Source organism: Chiloscyllium plagiosum, unplaced genomic scaffold (assembly GCF_037043375.1).
Source record: "Chiloscyllium plagiosum isolate Xiang-an unplaced genomic scaffold, Cpla_swu_hap1 HiC_scaffold_10, whole genome shotgun sequence".
Taxonomy (NCBI): Eukaryota; Metazoa; Chordata; class Chondrichthyes; order Orectolobiformes; family Hemiscylliidae; genus Chiloscyllium; species Chiloscyllium plagiosum.
In genome coordinates, this window is record NW_028270148.1 from 14487311 (window position 1) to 14507126 (window position 19816).

At 41.4% G+C, this 19816-nt stretch overlaps 1 protein-coding gene across 1 annotated transcript in view; it reads left to right on the forward strand.

The window, feature by feature from the left end:
- Positions 1-19816, forward strand: part of ints9 (integrator complex subunit 9) — a 35046-nt gene that overhangs the window by 2192 nt on the left and 13038 nt on the right. Inside the window, exons 2-8 of the mRNA XM_043695373.2 lie at positions 691-818; positions 3501-3561; positions 5405-5467; positions 6518-6657; positions 9825-9911; positions 12087-12207; positions 19167-19301. Of these exons, the coding sequence (XP_043551308.1) occupies positions 691-818; positions 3501-3561; positions 5405-5467; positions 6518-6657; positions 9825-9911; positions 12087-12207; positions 19167-19301 (735 nt within the window). The remainder of the gene's footprint in view (positions 1-690; positions 819-3500; positions 3562-5404; positions 5468-6517; positions 6658-9824; positions 9912-12086; positions 12208-19166; positions 19302-19816) is intronic.

Below are 19816 nucleotides of genomic sequence, written 5' to 3' on the forward strand. Positions count from 1 at the left end.
ATTGCCACTGTATATTGATGGTAGGGGTAGTGACTTTTTTTTTAAGAATCATTGATGGCTTCAAAGCAGTACTGAAAAGATCTCTGCTGACTAGTGGGAGTCCCTGGGTTGTAACACACCAAAATAGATAAGTTTTTTTTTAGAAAAGCATCTTGTTTAAAGTGGTATTTTCAATACAGATAGTTTTGTATATTTCATGTAAGTTGCCTGAAGTTGTCAGGTGATTACAGCAGCCAATGTAGTTCAGCAGTGACCTTTTAAAAACCATTTTTAGTTTGTGAAAGTCTCATGTATTAAACTCAGGTTATGGAAGTTGAATGTTGATGGTTCATTTTCACTGTGATCAAAGCAATATGGCTCCTCCAGTTCGGTATCTGGTCAATAGTAAACTTCGGCCACCTTACCTCAGTTTGTTGATAATGGGGGATTCAGTGATGGTAATTCTATTGAATGCCAAGGAAAGATGGTTAAACTCTCTCTGGTTGGGGGTGTTGTTGTCTGAAACTGTGTGGCACAGTACTTAATTACTACTTACCTGTCAGCTCAATGCTGAATATTGTCCAGGTCTGCTACATATGGCCATGGACCGCTTCAGAATCTGACAAATCTCAAATGTATTGGACATTGTGAAACACTTTATACATGTTTGTTTGTTTCTATGAAATCTTTATCTTTTACTTCCTCCCTCAGTATTGCTTGTCTGGTCATCCGACATTGCCATGTAATGTCTTGAAGTTCAAATCAACCACCATTATGCTCGATTGTGGGTTAGACATGACCTCGGCCCTTCATTTCTTACCTTTGCCGCTTGTCCACAGGTAAGTGTGTCCTATTGAATATCTCAATATTTCTAGTGTGATTTAGACTGGCATTTAAAGACATCGCTCATATCTTTCAACTTAAATATTGATTTTTGGGTTTTGATTTACTGACTTAGGGATTTTTGTGTGTCTGAAAGGTTAATAATAAACCTGAATGTTTCTGTAGCAATGGTGATTTGTTTTAACTGTTTTGTGAGGGCTAGTTCCAGGCAGTGATTTTTATTTACCTTCAGGGGATTTACAACCTAGCAAGAGATTGCCTCAAGAACTTTGTTAGAAATTTCTGGACTTGTTCTTTTTAAGGTTAGGGTAAACATTTAAACGCTTAGAGAGATTTTGTTCAGATTTACTTTGTTTTGGCTGGTTCTGCAGAAGTTTCCATGTGTAAAGTTGCTCTCGTGAAAGGGAGAAGATAGTTAGATTTGCTAACACTAGATTACCTTAAAGTAGGGAGTTAGTGATGGTTCCACACTGGAAGTGTTTTGATAAAACTCTGAAGAGGTTATTTGAAGTTGACAATATTTAAGCTAAGATGTGTGATAGCTCCAGGAAGAAGCTTTTCCAGATTGAGAATTGGAGTCAAACCCATTGATGTGTTAGAGAAAGGGATTTTCTGGTGTGAGTACTGTACAAGGGATGTTTATGGGTATCATATAGAAATGTTTTGCGATCTGTAAGGGTGTGATTTGAGAATTGATGGCATTGTATTTGCGTGCTTCAAAATCTTTCATGTCAAATCTTGTGTTCTAAGTAAATGGTCTGGTTTATTCTATTTTAACTCTACTCCTTTCGCTTAGCTTACATGTTTTATTGTGAATGACAAATCTGGAATAGCACATGCTTATATTTCAATGAGAGACCAACTTGTTAAAAACCAAATGAAAACAAAACAGAAATATGATCCAACAAGTCAGATTTCTGTCTAGGATCTGACTTGACCAGTGATAGTATCAATTAACATTGGGTGACATTTAAAATTATGATCCACAGACTATTCATTGTTCTGCAAATATACCGCTTGATGCAAAGTTGCAATATACATATATATACTAAAAACAGCCTCGGTTAAAACTGCAGTTTCTGCCAAATTATCTGAGCTAAACTGGGGTAATGATAAGGATGGAACATCGGTGACCCTAGGCTCCGAATAACAAAACTAACCTGTGTTCCTGCTGCTGATCTGATCACTGGAGTTATGGGACATCACTACACATTTTTATAATTGCAAAGTATGTAAATCCTATCTCTCTCGCATCCATTCCCCCCAATACACCACAAACATGAGCCTAAAGTTGCTGCTGTTTCAGTAGACTTGGACAAAACTGCCTTCATTTTGCAAAAGCTGGACCAGTCTTCAGGGGCAAAGTTTGGCGTCCAGTCCTTTGTGACAGGACCATGTCAGAACCATGGCACCAGCATGTACGGGGGCGAGAAATGCTAGTTCAAAATGGGAAGCAAGGAGAATGCTCCATCTAACCTCCTAAAGAGAGTGGGGAGTAACTTTGGGAGGCAAATGAACAATAAAGTGAAGTAACTGACCAACCAGAGCTTAAAACAAATCCACTGTGCTCTGGAATGCCTTCAAAAGAAATAATGGAAATCTGTTCAATTTCGCTCATCCTGTCTCTCCTGCCTCCATCCCTTCCAATTAGGCCCCAAAATAACCCTACTCCTGCCTGACATTGCAGCTGTTTCAGTTGAATTGCACCATGTGGACAAATATCTTTTATTTTGCAAGAAATGGACCTGCCTTCAGCAGTGAAGTTCCACCACTTCTCCTAAATGTGGCCTTTACTGGCTCGGCTCGTGTGTGAGAATGGATAGAATGATGAACAGGAGAGACTGGTTGCTGTCCCAAGTAATCACAAAGCGACTGAGCATCGTGCTTCTCCAGTGACTCATTACACTAACAGCCCATTAGGAATGTTTAACAAATCCAAGCCTATTTCAGGGGAAACTTTCTGGGAAAAAAAGGTGATCACACAAATACCAAAAGATCACAGTGATCTTGTTATCCTTCCCTTATATCCACACCAGAACCATGCAATTGACTCTTAACTGCCTTCTTAAATGAACTGAACAAGCTACTCAGTTCAAAGGCAATTAGAGATCAGCAACAAATGATGGCCTTGCTGGTGATGCCCAGGTGCCATGACAGAATGAAGGAAAATCAGGCTGTCCTGGATGGTGTCTCACACTGCATGTTGCTGGAATTGTCAAGAGTATTCCAATACAATCTTGACTTGTGATTTTTATAGATGGCACATAGACTTAAGGGAGTCATAAGGTGGTGTTTGCCACAGAATTCCCAGTCTCTGACTGCATGATAACATTTATTGTCCAACAGGTTTATTTGCTATCACAAGCTTTCAGAGCATTGTCCCTCTACTTGACGTGATGAAGGGGCAATGCTCTGAAAGCTTGGGATTTGAAATAACCCTGTTGGACTATAGCCTGGTATTGTCTGACTTCTGACCTTGTCCAACCCAGTCCAACACTAGCCTCCACATCATGATAATGTTTATAACTGCCTTATATATATGGTTTGGCCAGTTCATTTTACGGTCAGTGCGTGTACTATATTAAAAGGCCTTGAAGAAGCATCACAATAGCGATAAAAACATTTTGATTGCAGCAAAGTTTTTTTTTTGTAAGGCCATGTTTCTTTTTGTCCCCCAGCCCAAGACTTTCTAAGCTCCCAGGCTGGATTTCAAAAGATGGTAACGCCATGCTTGAAAAGGTAAAGTAGGACGACTTCACTGTACAAGTATGACTGTACAAGTTCTTCTGAATGTTGATTATAATCGTTCACAATTCTCTTGCAGTAAATAATATATTTGTCTTTCTCAGTATCACTTTGTTGTCCCCTCTTGTCCTCTCTCCCTCCCGTCAAGGATAACTGTGCGACCTGCAGATAATCCAATGCAGTTTCCAGTGCCTTATTTGCAATGCGAAACTTGGTGTTTCATAGAATCCCTACAGTACGGAAACAGGCCCTTCGGCCCAACAAGTCCACACCAACCCTCTGAAGAGTAATCCACCCAGACCCATTCCCCTAATATCCTATATTTATCCTTGACTAATCCCCCAAACTTACAGATCCCTGAACACCATGTGCAATTTAGCATGGCCGGTTCACCTAACCTTGATCTTTTATTACGTATTGATCCAATACTCAGATTCTTGTTGTCTCTATTTTAAAATAATCATGGCAAGAGCTCCAATCTCTTATCACACCAAACTTGGGAAAGTGCACTGATATTTGAGCCCAAAAGTTAAAAGTTGAGTCAAAGTCCCCAATTTACCTGTCTTTTGGATTCAAGTTAATAAAAAGCACTGATCAGGTTTCTGGACTCAAGACTATTTACTAAAATTAAATCATTTCTAACCACAGACTAATAAAAATGAACTATCAGCCTATAACACTATTGCTTGAAATTCTTAAACTCCCCATTCCAACTTCTTACACCTCTACACATAGAATCATAGAATTTTACAGTACAGAAGGAGGCCATTCGATCCATTGTGTCTGTACTGGCTTGCAAAACAGCTACCCAGCTAGTCCTCTTCTCCATCTGTAACCCATAGCCCCACCAATACATCATTTTCAAATATACATCCAGTTCTCTTTTGAAACCTCCTAGGAAATCCAAGTCCTCCACTCTCCACTCTCAAAGGCAGAGCATTTTAATTCTTGAAAGCTTTCTGAGTCAGGAAGTTTCTCCTCATCTCACTCCTAGCTGTCTTGGTGACAGTCATGAAATTGTGACCCCCTTAGCTACTGGCATAGCAAGTCCTGGAAATAGAATATCCTTCTTTACCCTGTCAAAATTGTTCATATTTTTTAAGCAGCACAATTAGGTCACTTTTTAATCTCTGTTCTAAGGAGAATAAGGCCAATTTCTCAAATCTTTCCTTGTATCTAAAATTCCTCATTCCTGGTATCATTCAGTAAATCTCCTTTGCAGCCTCTTCAATAATTTTTGTTTATTTACTCATGGGGCTTGGCCATGAGAAGGTAGTGGTGAGCTTCAGTCCAACTCATTCATGTCAAGCAGATATCCCAAATTATTCTAATCCCATTTGCCAGCATTTGGCCCATATCCCTCTAAACCTTTCTTATTAATATACTCATCCAGATGCCTTTTAAATATTGTAATTGTAGCAGCCTCCACCGCTTCCTCTGCCAGCTCATTCCATACACGCGCTGCCCTCTGTGAAAAGTTGCCCCTTGGTTCCCTTTTTAAATCTTTTCCCTCTCATCTTAAACTTATGCATCTGGTTTTGGACTTCCCTACTCTGGGGAAAAAGACTCTCTATTCACTCTCTATCTGTGCCTCTTAGCCTCCTCCGCTCCAGGGAAAATAGCTCCAGCCTATTCAGCCTCTCTCTGTACCTCAACTCTCCAACCTGACATAGGAGATTGAGATCGGAACCTCCCATGCTGATCATGCCAGCTGTGGAGGCGTTTAAACTCTGAATATGGTACAAGTCTTCTTTCACTCCTTCAGAAGCAATTTATTAATTAGTTGTAATTTCTTGCTTATTGTTTTAATAGTGGTGATCTAATGTTTCCATTCTAGGAGCTGAAAGATTGTGCTGGACGAGTATTCGTTGACTCTGTGCCAGAGTTCTGTCTGCCAGAGGTAAAAAAAACCCTTGTGTTTGAGTAACCCTCAGAAGGAGCAGTAGAGTAGAGTACATAAAATCAAGCTACCTGACCACTGGAGCTGTCTGAAAACTGGAAACCTTTTAGATCAGTCTTAAATCGAGTAATTGTTTTCTAAACAATGTATTTTAGCAATTTTGCATGATATAGCTACAGACAAGTAAACATCTTCGCCTGCTGTTTTATCCCATTCTCCAAATTATTCTTGACTATACTGAACTAAGCTTGACTCAAACTATCCATGGCGAAAGTGGGTACTGCAGTTGCTGGAGTTTCGAGTCAAGATTAGAGTGGTGCTGGAAAAGCACATCAGGTCAGGCAGCATCCGAGGAGCAGGAAAATCAACTTTTTGGGCAAAAGGCCTTCATCAGGAATTCCTTTTGCTGGAAACGTCGATTTTCCTGCTCCTCGGATGTTGCCTGACCTGCTGTGCTTTTCCAGCACCACTCTAATCTTGACTCAAACTGTCCATGCCTGAACTGTCTGACCCAAAATATCTGAAATCCAACAGTCTCTGATTTAAGGTACTGTGCTTGTAGTTCAGTGTTAGTTATGCAGTGTTCCATTTCTGTTTGTACTGGTGCCTCTGGTAGTAAAATTAGCAGACTCCCATTCATACAGCCCCTAACAATAAAATGATGGATCCCCATTCAGGCACTGGCTTCTCCAGCAGTAACAATTTATCTCAGCTGCCATTCATGTATTTGCTTCCTTGACACAGTATACTTTCCTTGGGTCAAGCTGCAGAGCGTCAACACCCAATCAGTCTGACATCAGTACATTGGTGACAATGACTCCAGCAGTTCTGAAAACCATGAGTGTTATTGTTGCTGATCGTGCAGCCAGAGTGACAAAGCGAGATGGGGACCGGGTTTAAACATAAAATATTTCGATTTCCTGAGATTGAGAGAGTGCATTTTCTTAAGCATATTTCCTTCTCTTTCTGTGTTTGCAAATGGTAGTTACACTTAAGCCTATTTCACTTTAAGGCTGCAATCCTCTTAAATGTTTGTAATGTCCATTACAGACAGAGTTGTTGGACCTCTCCACTGTAGATGTGATCCTGATATCAAATTATCACTGTATGATGGCATTGCCATATATTACAGAGCACACTGGCTTCACTGGCACAGTCTATTCCACTGAACCCACAATGCAGATTGGAAGGTAAGCATTTCTGTTTTTTAAATTTTCTCATTTACCTTTTCTACCTTTCCATTTGTTCCTGACAATGCTGACTGTGACCATAATGCTATTCCATGTGTAGGGTCTTCCTGTTTGTAACTCTGTCAAAAGTGCCATTCAAGTGTTACTTGCAGGACAAACGTAATGTTTATCTGAAGGCCATCATGTATGGAAACATCACCATTACCAAGTTGGAACAATTTTAAAAGGGGTGCAAGAACAGAGAAATGTTTTGTATAAAGTTTTGATGATTGCAGACAAGTGGTTCGCAAAGCAAATGGGATTTTAGGTTTTATAAACATAGACATAGAATACAAAGTCCAGGGAGGTTCGGTGAATCTTGATAAAACACTAACTTGGCCTCAGCAGGAGTATTGAGTCCAATTCTGGGCACCAAGTAATGGTTGAAATATGAATTCAATGAATAAATCTGGAGTATAAAACTAGTCTCAGCAATGGTAACCATGATACTACAAGCAATTGCTGTAAATCTGTTCATTAATGGCCTTTATGGAAGGAAATCTGCCATCCTTACCTGATCTGGCTTACATATGATTCCAGGTCCACTTGACAGACAAAATGGGCTCTTTTTAGGCACACAAGACTAATAGACCATTCAGCCACTCAAAGATTCTAAACTATGATTGATCACATATATCAATACCACTTTCCCATGCTCTCTAGATGAATTGAATTGAATTTATTGTCACGTGTACCGAGGCACAGTGAAAAGCTTTGTCTTGCAAGCAATACAGATCACAGAGTTAAGTAGCATAGATTAGTAAATAATATGTAAACAGCAGCAAAAACAAAAACTTAGGTACAGGTGAATGTGAAGAGTTCATATGTCCATTCAGTATTCTAACAAGAGTAGGGTAGAATCTGTTTCGCAACTGGCCAGTGCGTATGTTCAGGCTTCTGTACCTTCTCCCGATGGTGGAGGTTGTAGAAAAACATTGCCAGGGTGAGATGGACCTTTTTGAATGCTGGTGGCCTTTCCTTGATATTGGGCCTGGTAGATGGATTCTTTGGATGGGGGGTTGACCTTTGTGATTGTCCAGGCTGAGTTCACCACTCTCTGTAACCATCTCCGATCTTGAATAGTACAGTTGCCATACCAGGTAGTGATACATCCGGACAGAATGCTCTCGATGGTGCACCTATAAAAGTTGGCAAGGTTATTTGCCATCATGCCAAATTTTCTTAGCTGCCTGAGGAAGAAGAGACGTTGTTGGGTCTTTGTAACCAGTGCACCGCATGAAGAGTCCAAGAAAGCTTGTCCAAGGATACACCTATCCTTGATGTCATTCGGATCTAGAAATTTCTCAATTTCTGAATTGAACTTCTCAATGACCTATGTCTCCATAGAGAATTCTGGGCTGTAACAACTCTGAGTGTATTTCCAAAGGTCAGTCAGAGATACTTGATTTGACACAGATTAGTAAAGTAAGTGGAAAGAAGTACAAGGTGAAGAGAGGAAGATTCAAGTTCAGTATAAAAAAGCGTTAGAGAGGTGTTGCTTTTTAGTTTTTGGAGCAATTTTTAAAAAGCAATTAATTTCACTTCATTCGAGATCTTGTAGAGAAATACATAAACTACAACCAGAATCATTGTAGGTCTATTTATTCTGCCTTCCTGATAATCCTTTCCACTCTTGAAGTGTTCTAATAATTGATCTGATGTGGATCATTATTTACTTTTAAACTTTATTCTTGGGATGTGAGAATCGAAGGCATTACTGACAGTTATTGTTCATTCAAGAGGGTGGTGATGAGAATTGTAAAGGAAGTGTCTCTGCAGTGTTGTTAAAAACGGAGATTCAGGATTTTGCCCAGTGGTGATGAAGGTACAGTGATATAAATGTCTCGAGGAGGATAATAACTGACATGGAGGGGACTTAGAACATAGAATCATACAGCACAGAAGTAGACCCTTTAGCCCATCCAGGTAGTATTGGATCCTTTAAAGAACAATTCAGTTAGTCCCAGTCCACTGCTCTTTTCCCAAATCCCTGCAATTTTTCTTGTTTAAGTACCAATGTTGGCTGTCCAGCAATATGTTGGTAAATCAAGGTAAAATACAGAAGTACTGAACAGGCACACAAGACAAATGGCACCTAAAGGACGAAGTTAATTTTAGGGTTGATCCCTAATGCCTGAACCTGTAGGAGAAACATGCATAATTTTATTTTACTTGTCCCACGCTGTAGTATGGGTTGCCTGCACAGTTAAGCACATTCACAAAGCAGTAATGTGTAAAGCCATTGATAGTGTTCAGAAATAGGGTTGCAAAATAATCTTGGCCTTAATTGTGACCCTAATGCCTGACACATTAGCAGTTTTAGAGACACTTGAGAACAGACATGCTGCTCTCTGCTGTTCTTTCACAAGATCACTGTTGAACTTCAAGCTTCACTACTTACTAGCTACACATCTCTCAATGACTACTAGCTATGGAATCCTAGCTAGTTAAGATGTGAAAAAAACAAATATAGGAACATAGCTTCTCCCTATAATGATTAAATCTAATGTCTGTTAAACTCCGAACCTTGAAACTATAAAGATCTTAATCAAATGAACAGAGCTTTATTCTACACTCTTCATTTCTTTTCATATTTTTACATTTTACTTCGTATAATTGATAACTTAACTTAAAGGGGAGGCATGGTGTTTCAGTGGTTAGCACTGCCCCCTCACAGTGTCAGAGACCCGGGTTCGATTCCAGCCTTGGGTGACTGTTTGTGTGGATTTTTCACATTCTCCCTGTGTCTGCGTGGGTTTCCTCCGGGTGCTCCGGTTTCCTCTCTCAATCACAAAGATGTGTGGTTTAGTTGAATTGGGCAATTTAGCATGGCCATAGTGTTCAGGGATGTGTAGGCTAGGTGCAAATGTGGGATAATGGGGTAGGGATGGGTGGGTTACTCTTCTGAGGGTCAGTGTGGATCTTTTGGGCCAAAGGGCCTGTTTCCACGATGTGGGGATTCTATGATTAACTCATTTTATCTCTTGTCTATGACCTATCTTGATTTTTAAATTGATGACTTTTTGATAACATAATGGTGTGTGGCCACTGCAGCTCAATGCATTTCCATTGTAGTAAAATCATCATTTCAATAGTTATATATTTTTTCTCCTCTCCTATTCTTAAAGGCTTCTCATGGAAGAGCTGGTCAACTTTATGGAGCGTGTACCAAAGCCACAGTCTGCCACCAATTGGAAGAATCGGGAAATGCTCAGGTTAAATAATGAGCTGAATTAAACTGTGACTGTTTTTTCTCTTTACATTTTACAAGTGTTCTTTGTCCACTTTTTAATTTTTAGGTGAGCAGGTTATGAAAAAACACTCTAATATTAGGAATATTAAGTGAGGAAATGCCTGCAAAATTGCGTGGAGTACCCCAATACACTCTGAATGGCTACCGATAACACTTATGGACTTAAAGATTAACTGGATCAGCCAGATAAATACAGCGGTTGTAGTATATACTGTACTATCTATAATGTGCACTGCAGTAACTCCCCAAGGAGGCAAATCCCAAAGGCATGACCTCAACCATTGAGAAGAACTACGATTCCAGGAGCAGGGAAACATCATAATTTGTGACTTCCCCTCCAAGCCATACAACATCCTGATTTGGAAACCTTTAAGCCATTTCTTTATCATCGGTGAATCATTAGTGTGGAACTCACTCCCTAATGGGACTGTGAGTGTGTCTACACCATATAGACTGCGGCAGTTCAAAAAGGTAGCTAATCACCACCACCTCCAGAGCAACTAGGAATGGGCAATAAATACTGACCTTGCCAGTGATGCCATCATCCCATTTTTTCAACTATATGTGGTGAGGGCCAGTGTGAGGTAGGATTTCCTCTTGTTTCTGTATGTTTGCAGCAGCATAAATATAGGTTGAAATTGCCCAAGCCTGCTGTTTAATATGCAATTGAATAGTCACTAAGTAGTCATGGAAAAGCGCAGCAGGTCAGGCAGCATCCAGGGAACAGGAGAATCGACATTTCGGGCATAAGCCCTTCTTCAGGCTTATGCCCGAAACGTCGATTCTCCTGCTCCTTGGATGCTGCCTGACCTGCTGCGCTTTTCCAGCAACACATTTTCAGCTCTGATCTCCAGCATCTGCAGACCTCACTTTCTCCACTAAGTAGTCATGCCCTAGTCTTGATGTCTGTCATCTTTTAAAGTGTGGCCTGTCTTGTCATTGCCAACAGAAAATGTCGAAGACCTGTAAAGTCAGCTGTAAACACTGCCTCCAGTTTGAATAGGCTATTGCATGTGAGGAACATCCAGCTCCTTACATCATCTTAACCATGCCTCTGTCCCTCCCTTCCTTTTTCATTAGGAAGTGAGTTCATTGAGTCATTTGGAACATGGAAGGGTGCTATTTGTTCGAAATAAGCTGCTCTCCACTCAGTCCCATCTCTGAGTCTAGATGCTGGAAAAGCACAGCACGTCAGGCTGCATTCAAGGAGCAGGAGAATCGATATTTCGGTCATAGCCCTTCATCAGGAATCATGCCCGAAACATCGATTCTCCTGCTCCTCGGATGCTGCTTGACCTGCTGTGCTTTTCCAGCACTACACTCTCGACTCTGATCTCCAGCATCTGCAGTCCTCACTTTCTCCTCCCAGTCCCATTCCTGACTCAATGCCTGTAGTGCTCTAAGTTGTCATCCAACATTCTTTTGAAATCATTGTTTCTGGTTCCACATAGGAAATAGGAGTAGGTCATTCAACAAGATCATGGCTCAACCCTGGGAATCTTCCTCTCGTCTCATTTGCATCTTTCCCACACTATCTTAAATCTCTGTTCCATTAAACTTGTGTTCTTGGCTAGCGATGTTCAATTGAAACTTTTTACATAAAAAAGTCTTAGATATTTGTGAAATACAGCAAAGAAATCTGAAGCAAAAACAGAAGTTGCTGAAGAAGCTCAGCAGAGCTGGCAGCATCTCTGGAGAGGAGGGAAAGTTAATATTTTGAGTCCAGTGATATATGTTCCTCCCTCTTTCGCTCTGTGTCTAACTGCCGCAGTCTATCCAGCACAGAGAGGGTGAGACAGAGACTCGATTCTTAATTATTTCTACCAGTCTTCTGAGTCACTCATATTCTACTTTTAGTAATGAGCTCCTTTGTATGGACGTGACTTTTCTTTGCACAGTACCACGGTTCAGCACTGTACTTCGCCCTCATGAGTCTCAGTCAACCATCAGTAACTCCACCAAAATATCCTTCTGTTCCTTTCTCATTGTTTTCAAGCTTCTTCTTCAATGGAAATTGCTGTTATCTCAGCTACCCCTTGTGGTTGCAAATCCATATTTTAACCACTCTCTGGGTAAAGAGGTGTCTCTTGAATTCCCTGTCATTATTATTCATTGTCTATCCTGTTCCTGCTTCCAGGCACTTACCTGCACCTCTAAAGGATGCTGTGGAAGTTTTAACATGGAAACGTTGTTACACAATGCCAGAGGTTAACTTGGCCCTAAGCAAGGTTCAGCTCGTAGGGTATTCTCAGAAAATAGTAAGTATTTGTTTATCATTCAAACTTACTGGGTGGAGGAAATACAATGGTGAGAATGCAGAGCAAAATTGTCAACTGTTCGGTCAATACCTTGGGTAAACCGTTTCACCTCAGTATTTTGCTTTGAGTTTTGTCTTCCAGTAGTTGTGGAGTTTTCTGTGTTTTTTCCTTTAAGGTTTATTTCTGGGGAGAGAGCAGCACAGTGGTAACATCACTGGTCTTGTATCCAGAAACCCAGGTTAATATTCTGGAATAGCTCAGCAGATCTGGTGGCATCTGTGAAGAGAAATCAAAGTAAACATTTCAGGTCCAGTAACCCTTCCTTGGAACCTGTTCTGAGGAAGGGTTACTAAACCCAAAATGTTAACTTTGATTTCTCTTCACAGATGTTGCCAAATCTGCTGAGTTTTCCAACAACTTCTGTTTTCGTTTCTGATTTACAGCATCCGCAGTTCTTTTGGTTTTCAATATTCTGGGATCGCAGGTTCATGTCCCACCACAGAAATTGGTGGAATTTCAAATCAATTCTCGGTAATGGTGGCTGTGAAGCTATCATAGAGTCGTACAGCATGGAAACAGACCTTTCGGTCCAACTTATCCAAGCTGATCAGATATCCTAAACTGATCTTGTGCCGTTTTGCCAGCATTTGGCCCATGTCTCTGTCAACCATTCCTGTTCATGTACCCGTCCAGCTTCCATCAGTTGTTGTAAAAACCCAACTGGTTTTCAAAGGTCCCTTTAGGCTTGGGAATCAGCCATCCTTATACAGTCTGGCTTACTTGTGACTCCAGGCCCACAGCAATATGGTTGACTCCAAACTGTCTTGTGAATTTACCCAATATGCCACTCAGTGCAAGAACAAAGTAATGATAGGCAACAAATTCTGGCCTTACCAGTGACACCCACATCCCATCAAAGTATTTAAAAAAAACTTCCTAATTGATTATGTTATTTTATGTAAATTCATTGTGTTCTTCGAGAAGAAGAACGGCAACTTTTTCACACAGAGTAGTTCATGCGTGGAATGAATTGCCAGAGGAAGTGATGGATGCAGATACAGCTACAACATCTAAAAGACATTTGGACAGATACATGAATAGGAAAGGTTTAGAGGGATATGGGCCAAACGCAGGTGAGTCAGACTACTTTAGTTTGGGAAACTTGGTCAGCATGGATGATTTGGACTGAAGGGTCTGTTTCCGTGCTGTATGACTGTAAGAAACTAAATTCCTGTAGGTGAAAATGATTCCATCTGATCAACACAGATAATCAGTTATGGTTTTGAAAACTAGCTTAAATATATTTAGTTTAAAATCATGCTACACTGGGTTATGGTCCAGCATGTTTGTTTGGAAGTGTGGGCTTTTGCAGTACTGCTCCTTTGTCAGGTGGCTGGTGGGGCAGGATCATGGGACACGGAATTTGTGGTGGAAGATTAAGGTGTTGTGCAGCTGGTGCAATGTATTGAGTGGACCTGGATTGCTGTTGGGTCTTTGGTCGCTTGGAGTGGAGTTGCAGGTTTCGACTCATTGATGTGTAAATCCCACAACAACTTTCAATATGTCTCTGAAGTCATTAGTATTAAGTTAGTCTAGAGCAGTGTTTTGTAGAGGAATAAGAAGATACTATTTTTTGGGTCTGTAGACTGCAGAAGCAAAAATGGCCTTTAGTAGAGTGATATGCTCTTCTTGTCAGGTGTGGGAGTTTAGGGAGAGTTTATGTGTTACTGAGGAGTATATCTGCAAAACATGTCGTTGCAAATTCCATCAGATAGGATGGATCGGTTGGAGTGACAGAGGCAATGAGGAATTTACAAGAGCAAAGGGGTGTGATGGATGGCAGTTATAGGAAGGGAGAAAAGCCGCAGCTACAGTCACATAGATGGGTTAACTCCAGGAAAGGTAAGAGAGGTAGGCAGGTAGCGCAGGAGTCTTCTGTGGCTATCCCCATTTCAAACAATTATGCTGTTTTGGAAAATGTAGGGGGTGATGGATTCTCAGGGAAATGTGTAGCACGAACAGCCAAGTTTCTGGTACCGGGACAGGCTGTAATGTAATGAGGGGTACATTGGGTTCCAAGCGATCGATTATGTTAGAGGACTCTCTAGTCAGAGGCACAGACAGATATTTCTGTGGCCCTGTGGGGGGGAGTGGAGGCGGTGGGGGAAATGACCCTAGGGGATAGTGAGGAAAGAGGTCAGTTTGAGACTGGTTGAGAAAACAAGCGAATCAAGCAGTCGGGGCAGGCATGGATCAATTAAACTGCATTTATTTCAATGCAAGAGGCCTAACAGGGAAGGCAGGTGAACTCGGGGCATAGGTAGGAACATGGGACTGGGATATCATAACAATTACAGGAATGTGGTTCAGGGATGGACAGGACTGGCAGCTTAATGTTCCAGGATACAAATGCTACAGGAAGGATAGAAAGGGAGGCATGAGAGGAGGGGGAGCAGCATTTTTGACAAAGGATAGCAGTACAGCTATGCTGAGGGAGGATATTCCTGGAAATACATCCAGTGAGGTTATTTGGGTGAAACTGAGAAATAAGAAAAGGATGATCACCTTATTGGGGTTGTGTCATAGATCCCCTAATAGTCAACAGGAATTTGAGAAGCAAATTTGTAAGGAAATTTCAGTTATCTGTAAGAATAATAGGGTGATTATGGTAGGGAATTCTAACTTTTCAAACAAAGACTGGGACTGCCATAGTGTTAAGGGTTTAGATGGAGAAGAATTTGTGAAGTGTGTACAAGAAAATTTTCTGATTCAATATGTGGATGTACCTACTAGAGAAGGTGCAAAACTTGACCTACTCTTGGGAAATAAGGCAGGGCAGGTGACTGAGGTATCAGTGGGGAGTACTTTGCGACCAGCGACCATCATTCTACTAGTTTTAAAATAGTGATGGAAAAGGATAGACCAGATCTAAAAGTTGAAGTTCTAAATTGGAGGAAAGCTAATTTTGACAGTATTAGGCAAGAACTTTCAAAAGGTGATTGAGGGCAGATGTTTGCAAGTAAAGGGACGACTGGAAAATGAGAAGCCTTCAGAAATGAGACAACGAGAGTCCAGAGACAGTATAGTCCTTTTGGGGTGAAAGGAAAGTCTGGAAGGTACAGGGAATGCTGGATGACTAGAGAAATTGAGGGTTTGGTTAAGAAAAAGAAGGAAGCATATGCCAGGTGTAGACAGGATAGATCTAGTGAATCCTAAAATCAGTCAGAATATACTTAAGGAAATCAGGAGGGCAAAAAGGGAACATGGGATAGCTTTGGCAAATAGAGTTAAGAAGAATCCAAAAGGTTTTTATACATTAAGGACAAATGGGTAATTAAGGAGAGAATAGGGCACCTCAAAGATCAGCAAGAAAGCCTTTGTGTGGAGCCGCAGGAGATGGGGGAGAAACTAAATGAGTACTTTGCCCTCAGTGTTTACTGTGGAGAAGGACATGGAAGATATAGAATGTAGGGAAAAAGATGGTGATATCTTGAAAAATGTACATATTACAGAGGAGGAAGTGCCGTATGTCTTGAAACGCCAAAGTCGATAAATCCCCAGGACCTGATTAGGTGTACCCTAGAACTCTCTGGGAAGTTAGAGAAGTGATTGTTGGCCCCCTTGCTGAGATATTTATATCATCAATAGTCACAGGTGAGGTGTCAGGAGACTGAAGGTTGGCTCACTATTTAAGAAAGGTGGTAAGGACAAGCCAGGGAGCTAAAGACCAATGAGCCTGATGTCAGTGGTGGGCAAGTTGTTGGAGGGAATCCAAAGGGACAGGATTTACATGTATTTGGAAAGGCAAGGACTGATTAGGGATAGTCAGCATAGCTTTGTGTGTGGGAAATCGTGTCTCACTAAATTGATTGAGTTTTTTGAAGAAGTAACAAAGAGGATTGATGAAGGCAGAGCAGTGAACGTGATCTATATGATGTTTGACAAGGTTCCCAATGGGAGACTGGTTAGCAAGGTTAGGTCTCGTGGAATCCAGGGAGAATTCGCCAGTTGGATACAGAACAGGCTCAAAGGTAGAAGACAGAGGGTGGTGGTGGACGGGTGTTTTTCAGACTGGAGACCTGTGACCAGTGGAGTAGTTAACAAGTTTGCAGATGATACAAAAATTGGAGGTGTAGTGGACAGTGAGGAAGGTTACCTCAGATTATTACAACGGGATTTTGATCAGATGGGCCAATGGCTGAGGGGTGGGCGGCACGGTGGCACAGGGGTTAGCACTGCTGCCTCGCAGCGCCAGAGACCCGGGTTCAATTACCGTCTCAAGCGACCGTCTGTGTGGAGTTTGCATGAAGAAGGCATTTGATATGCTTTCCTTTATTGGTCAGAGTATTGAGTTATAGGAGTTGGGAGGTCATGTTGCGGCTGTACAGGACATTGGTTAGGCCACTGTTGGAATATTGCGTGCAATTCTGTTCTCCTTCCTGTTGGAAAGATGTTGTGAAACTTGAAAGGGTTCAGAAAAGATTTACAAGGATGTCGCCAGGGTTGGAAGGTTGAGCTATAGGGAGAGGTTGAATAGGCTGCTTTCCCTGGATCGTCGGAGGCTGAGGGGTGACCTTATAGAGGTTTACAAAATTATGAGGGGCATGGATAGAATAAATAGGAAAAGTCTTTTCTCTGGGGTGGAGAAATCCAGAACTAGAGGGCATAGGTTTAGGGTGAGAGAGGAAAGATATAAAAGAGACCTAAGGGGCAACTTTTTCATGCAGAGGATAGTGTGTGTATGGAATGAGCTGCCAGAGGAAGTGATGGAAGCTGGTACAATTGCAACATTTAAAAGGCATCTGGATGGGTATGTGAATAGGAAGGGTTTGGAGGGATATGGGCCGGGTGCTGGCAAGTAGGACTTGAGGTTTGGATATCTGGTTGGCATGGACGAGTTGGACCGAAGAGACTGTTTCCATGCTGTACATCTCTATGACTCTGATAGTCTTGACTAGGTGAATATTTTGATCAAACAAAAACAAGATCAATGATATTTTCTCTCCTGATTGTTAGTTGATAAATAGAAATGTTTTTGCACACAAGCTATGTGTACAGAATTGGGAGAAGTTGACAGCACCGAGGCTTGATCCTGAACAGTATAATGATAGTTGATGTGGGAAATGTTTAATGAAAAAGCCTGATTCAATGTGATAACATTTTGCCCTTCTATAGTTCCTTTAACATAGATGCATGCACCTCTAGAGGTTTTTTGGAGAATGTGTTGTCTGGTCTACTCTGCAGTTGGAGTCAAAACCAAAAATAATCGTCAATTGAAAAGAGAATTGTTGTGCTGATGTATTTCACTCACTATTGTGTGGAGTAATGTAAATTCTGTCCTTATCTCTACACATTTACATTAGAAGTTCCCATATCAACATTTATACTGCTTTCTACTTGTATACACTGTAGTTAAACCATCCCACTAGTGATTGTGTTGAATCACTTCCACTTCCAGGAAGATGTAAGTAGAGTGTGACCAGTTTACCATGTAAACGTAGATGTACAAGTTTATAATGAAAAATGTTCATAGAAATTGGTTGAAAATACAGAATTACTTTCCCTACGTATATATTTATTTATATTAGAAACTATGAAATCAATTTTCTATTGAGGTCAAGTAGAACATTTCAGATACTCTCATCTGGAATGAGACCTTCAGTGTTAGTACTGATATCTATCAGGCAATTACTATCACACCACTGCCCTCTACATCCTTCCACTAATGGAAGGAGAAGAAAGTCAGCCACACATTAGTTGCTGATCACTATCAAAAAGAGCATTGCTGGAGGTATGTAGATGTGGATTTTGGATGAAGCCATATGTGAAGATCCAATGGTAGAATAGCCTACCAAAGTTGACTATCTTAGTGGACAGACTAACTCATCATTGCTTTCAGAAAGTAAGTGTGGAGCAGGCTCGTTTAAAGATGAGCATAGAGTCATGGAGATGTATAGCATGGAAACAGACCCTTCGATCCAACCCGTCCATGCCAACCAGATATCTCAACCCAATCTAGTCCCATCTGCCAGCACCTGGCCCATATCCCTCCAAACCCTTCCTATTCATATACCCATCCAAATGCCTCTTAAATGTTGGATTTGTAAAAGCCTTCACCACATCATCTGGCAGCTCATTCCATACCCATACCACCCTCTGCTTGAAAATGTTGCCCCTTAGGTCTCTTTTATATTTTTCCCCTCTCACCCTAAACCTATGCCCTCTAGTTCTGGACTCCCCAAATCCAGGGAAAAGACTTTGCCTATTTATCCTATCCATGCCCATCATAATTTTGTAAACCTCTATAAGGTCACCCCTCAGCCTCTGACGCTCCAGGGAAAACAGCCCCAGCCTGTTCAGCCTCTCCCTGTAGCTCAGATCCTTCAACCCTGGCAACATCCTTGTAAATCTTTTCTGAACCCTTTCAAGTTTCACAACATCTTTCTGATAGGAAGGAGACCAGAATTGCATGCAATATTCCAACAGTGGCCCAACCAATGTCCTGTACAGCCGCAACATGACCTCCCAACTCCTGCACTCGATACTCTGACCAATAAAGGAAAGCACACCAAATGCCGCCTTCACTATCCTATCTACCTGCGACTCCACTTTCAAGGAGCTATGAACCTGCACTCCAAGGTCTCTTTGTTCAGCAACACTCCCGAGGACCTTACCATTAAGTGTATAAGTCCTGCTCAGATTTGCTTTCCCAAAATGCAGCCCCTCGCATTTATCTGAATTAAACTCCACCTGCCACTTCTCAGCCCATTGGCCCATCTGGTCCAGATCCTGTTGTAATCTGAGGTAACCCTCTTCGCTGTCCACTACACCTCCAATTTCGGTGTCATCTGCAAACTTACTAACTGTACCTCTTATGCTTGCATCCAAATCATTTATGTAAATGACAAAAAGCTGTTTATGCTGTTAATTGAGTTCTGTTCTTTTCTGTGGAATATCAGGAGCTTTTCGGTGCAGTACAGATCACTCCACTCAGCTCAGGCTACTGTTTGGGCAGCTCCAATTGGATCATCCAGTCGCACTACGAGAAAGTGGCTTATGTGTCTGGATCCTCATTGCTCACCACACACCCACAGGTAACTACCTCCTCCGTCACTGGTCCCTTCTCATTAGTGGGACAGTGATGCTGTAATGGGAATGTCGCTAGACCAATAATCCAGAGGCCCAGACTAATGTTTTGGTGAGATAGGTTCTGTTAAACGGAATTTAAATTCAGTTAATAGATCTGGAATTGAAAGCTAGTCTCAATGATGGTGAGCATGTAGCTATCGTTGATTACCATAAAAACCAACCTGGTGCACAAATGTCTTTTAGGAAAGGTAACCTGCCATCCTTACCCAGTCTTGTTTACATGTGACTTCAGACCCACAGCAATGTGGTTGACTAATAGTTGACCTCTTAAATGGCTGAGCACGCCACTCCATTCCAAGATAAGTTGGGATTGTCAACAAATGTTGGTCTTGCTGGTGATGCCCACTGGGGGAGAAAAAAATGACTTATGCAGCACCTTTAACACATCAAAACATCTCAAGACGCTTAACAGGAGCTTTACCCTCTTGTGACACCAAGCTGATGAAGGAAAGATGGCCAA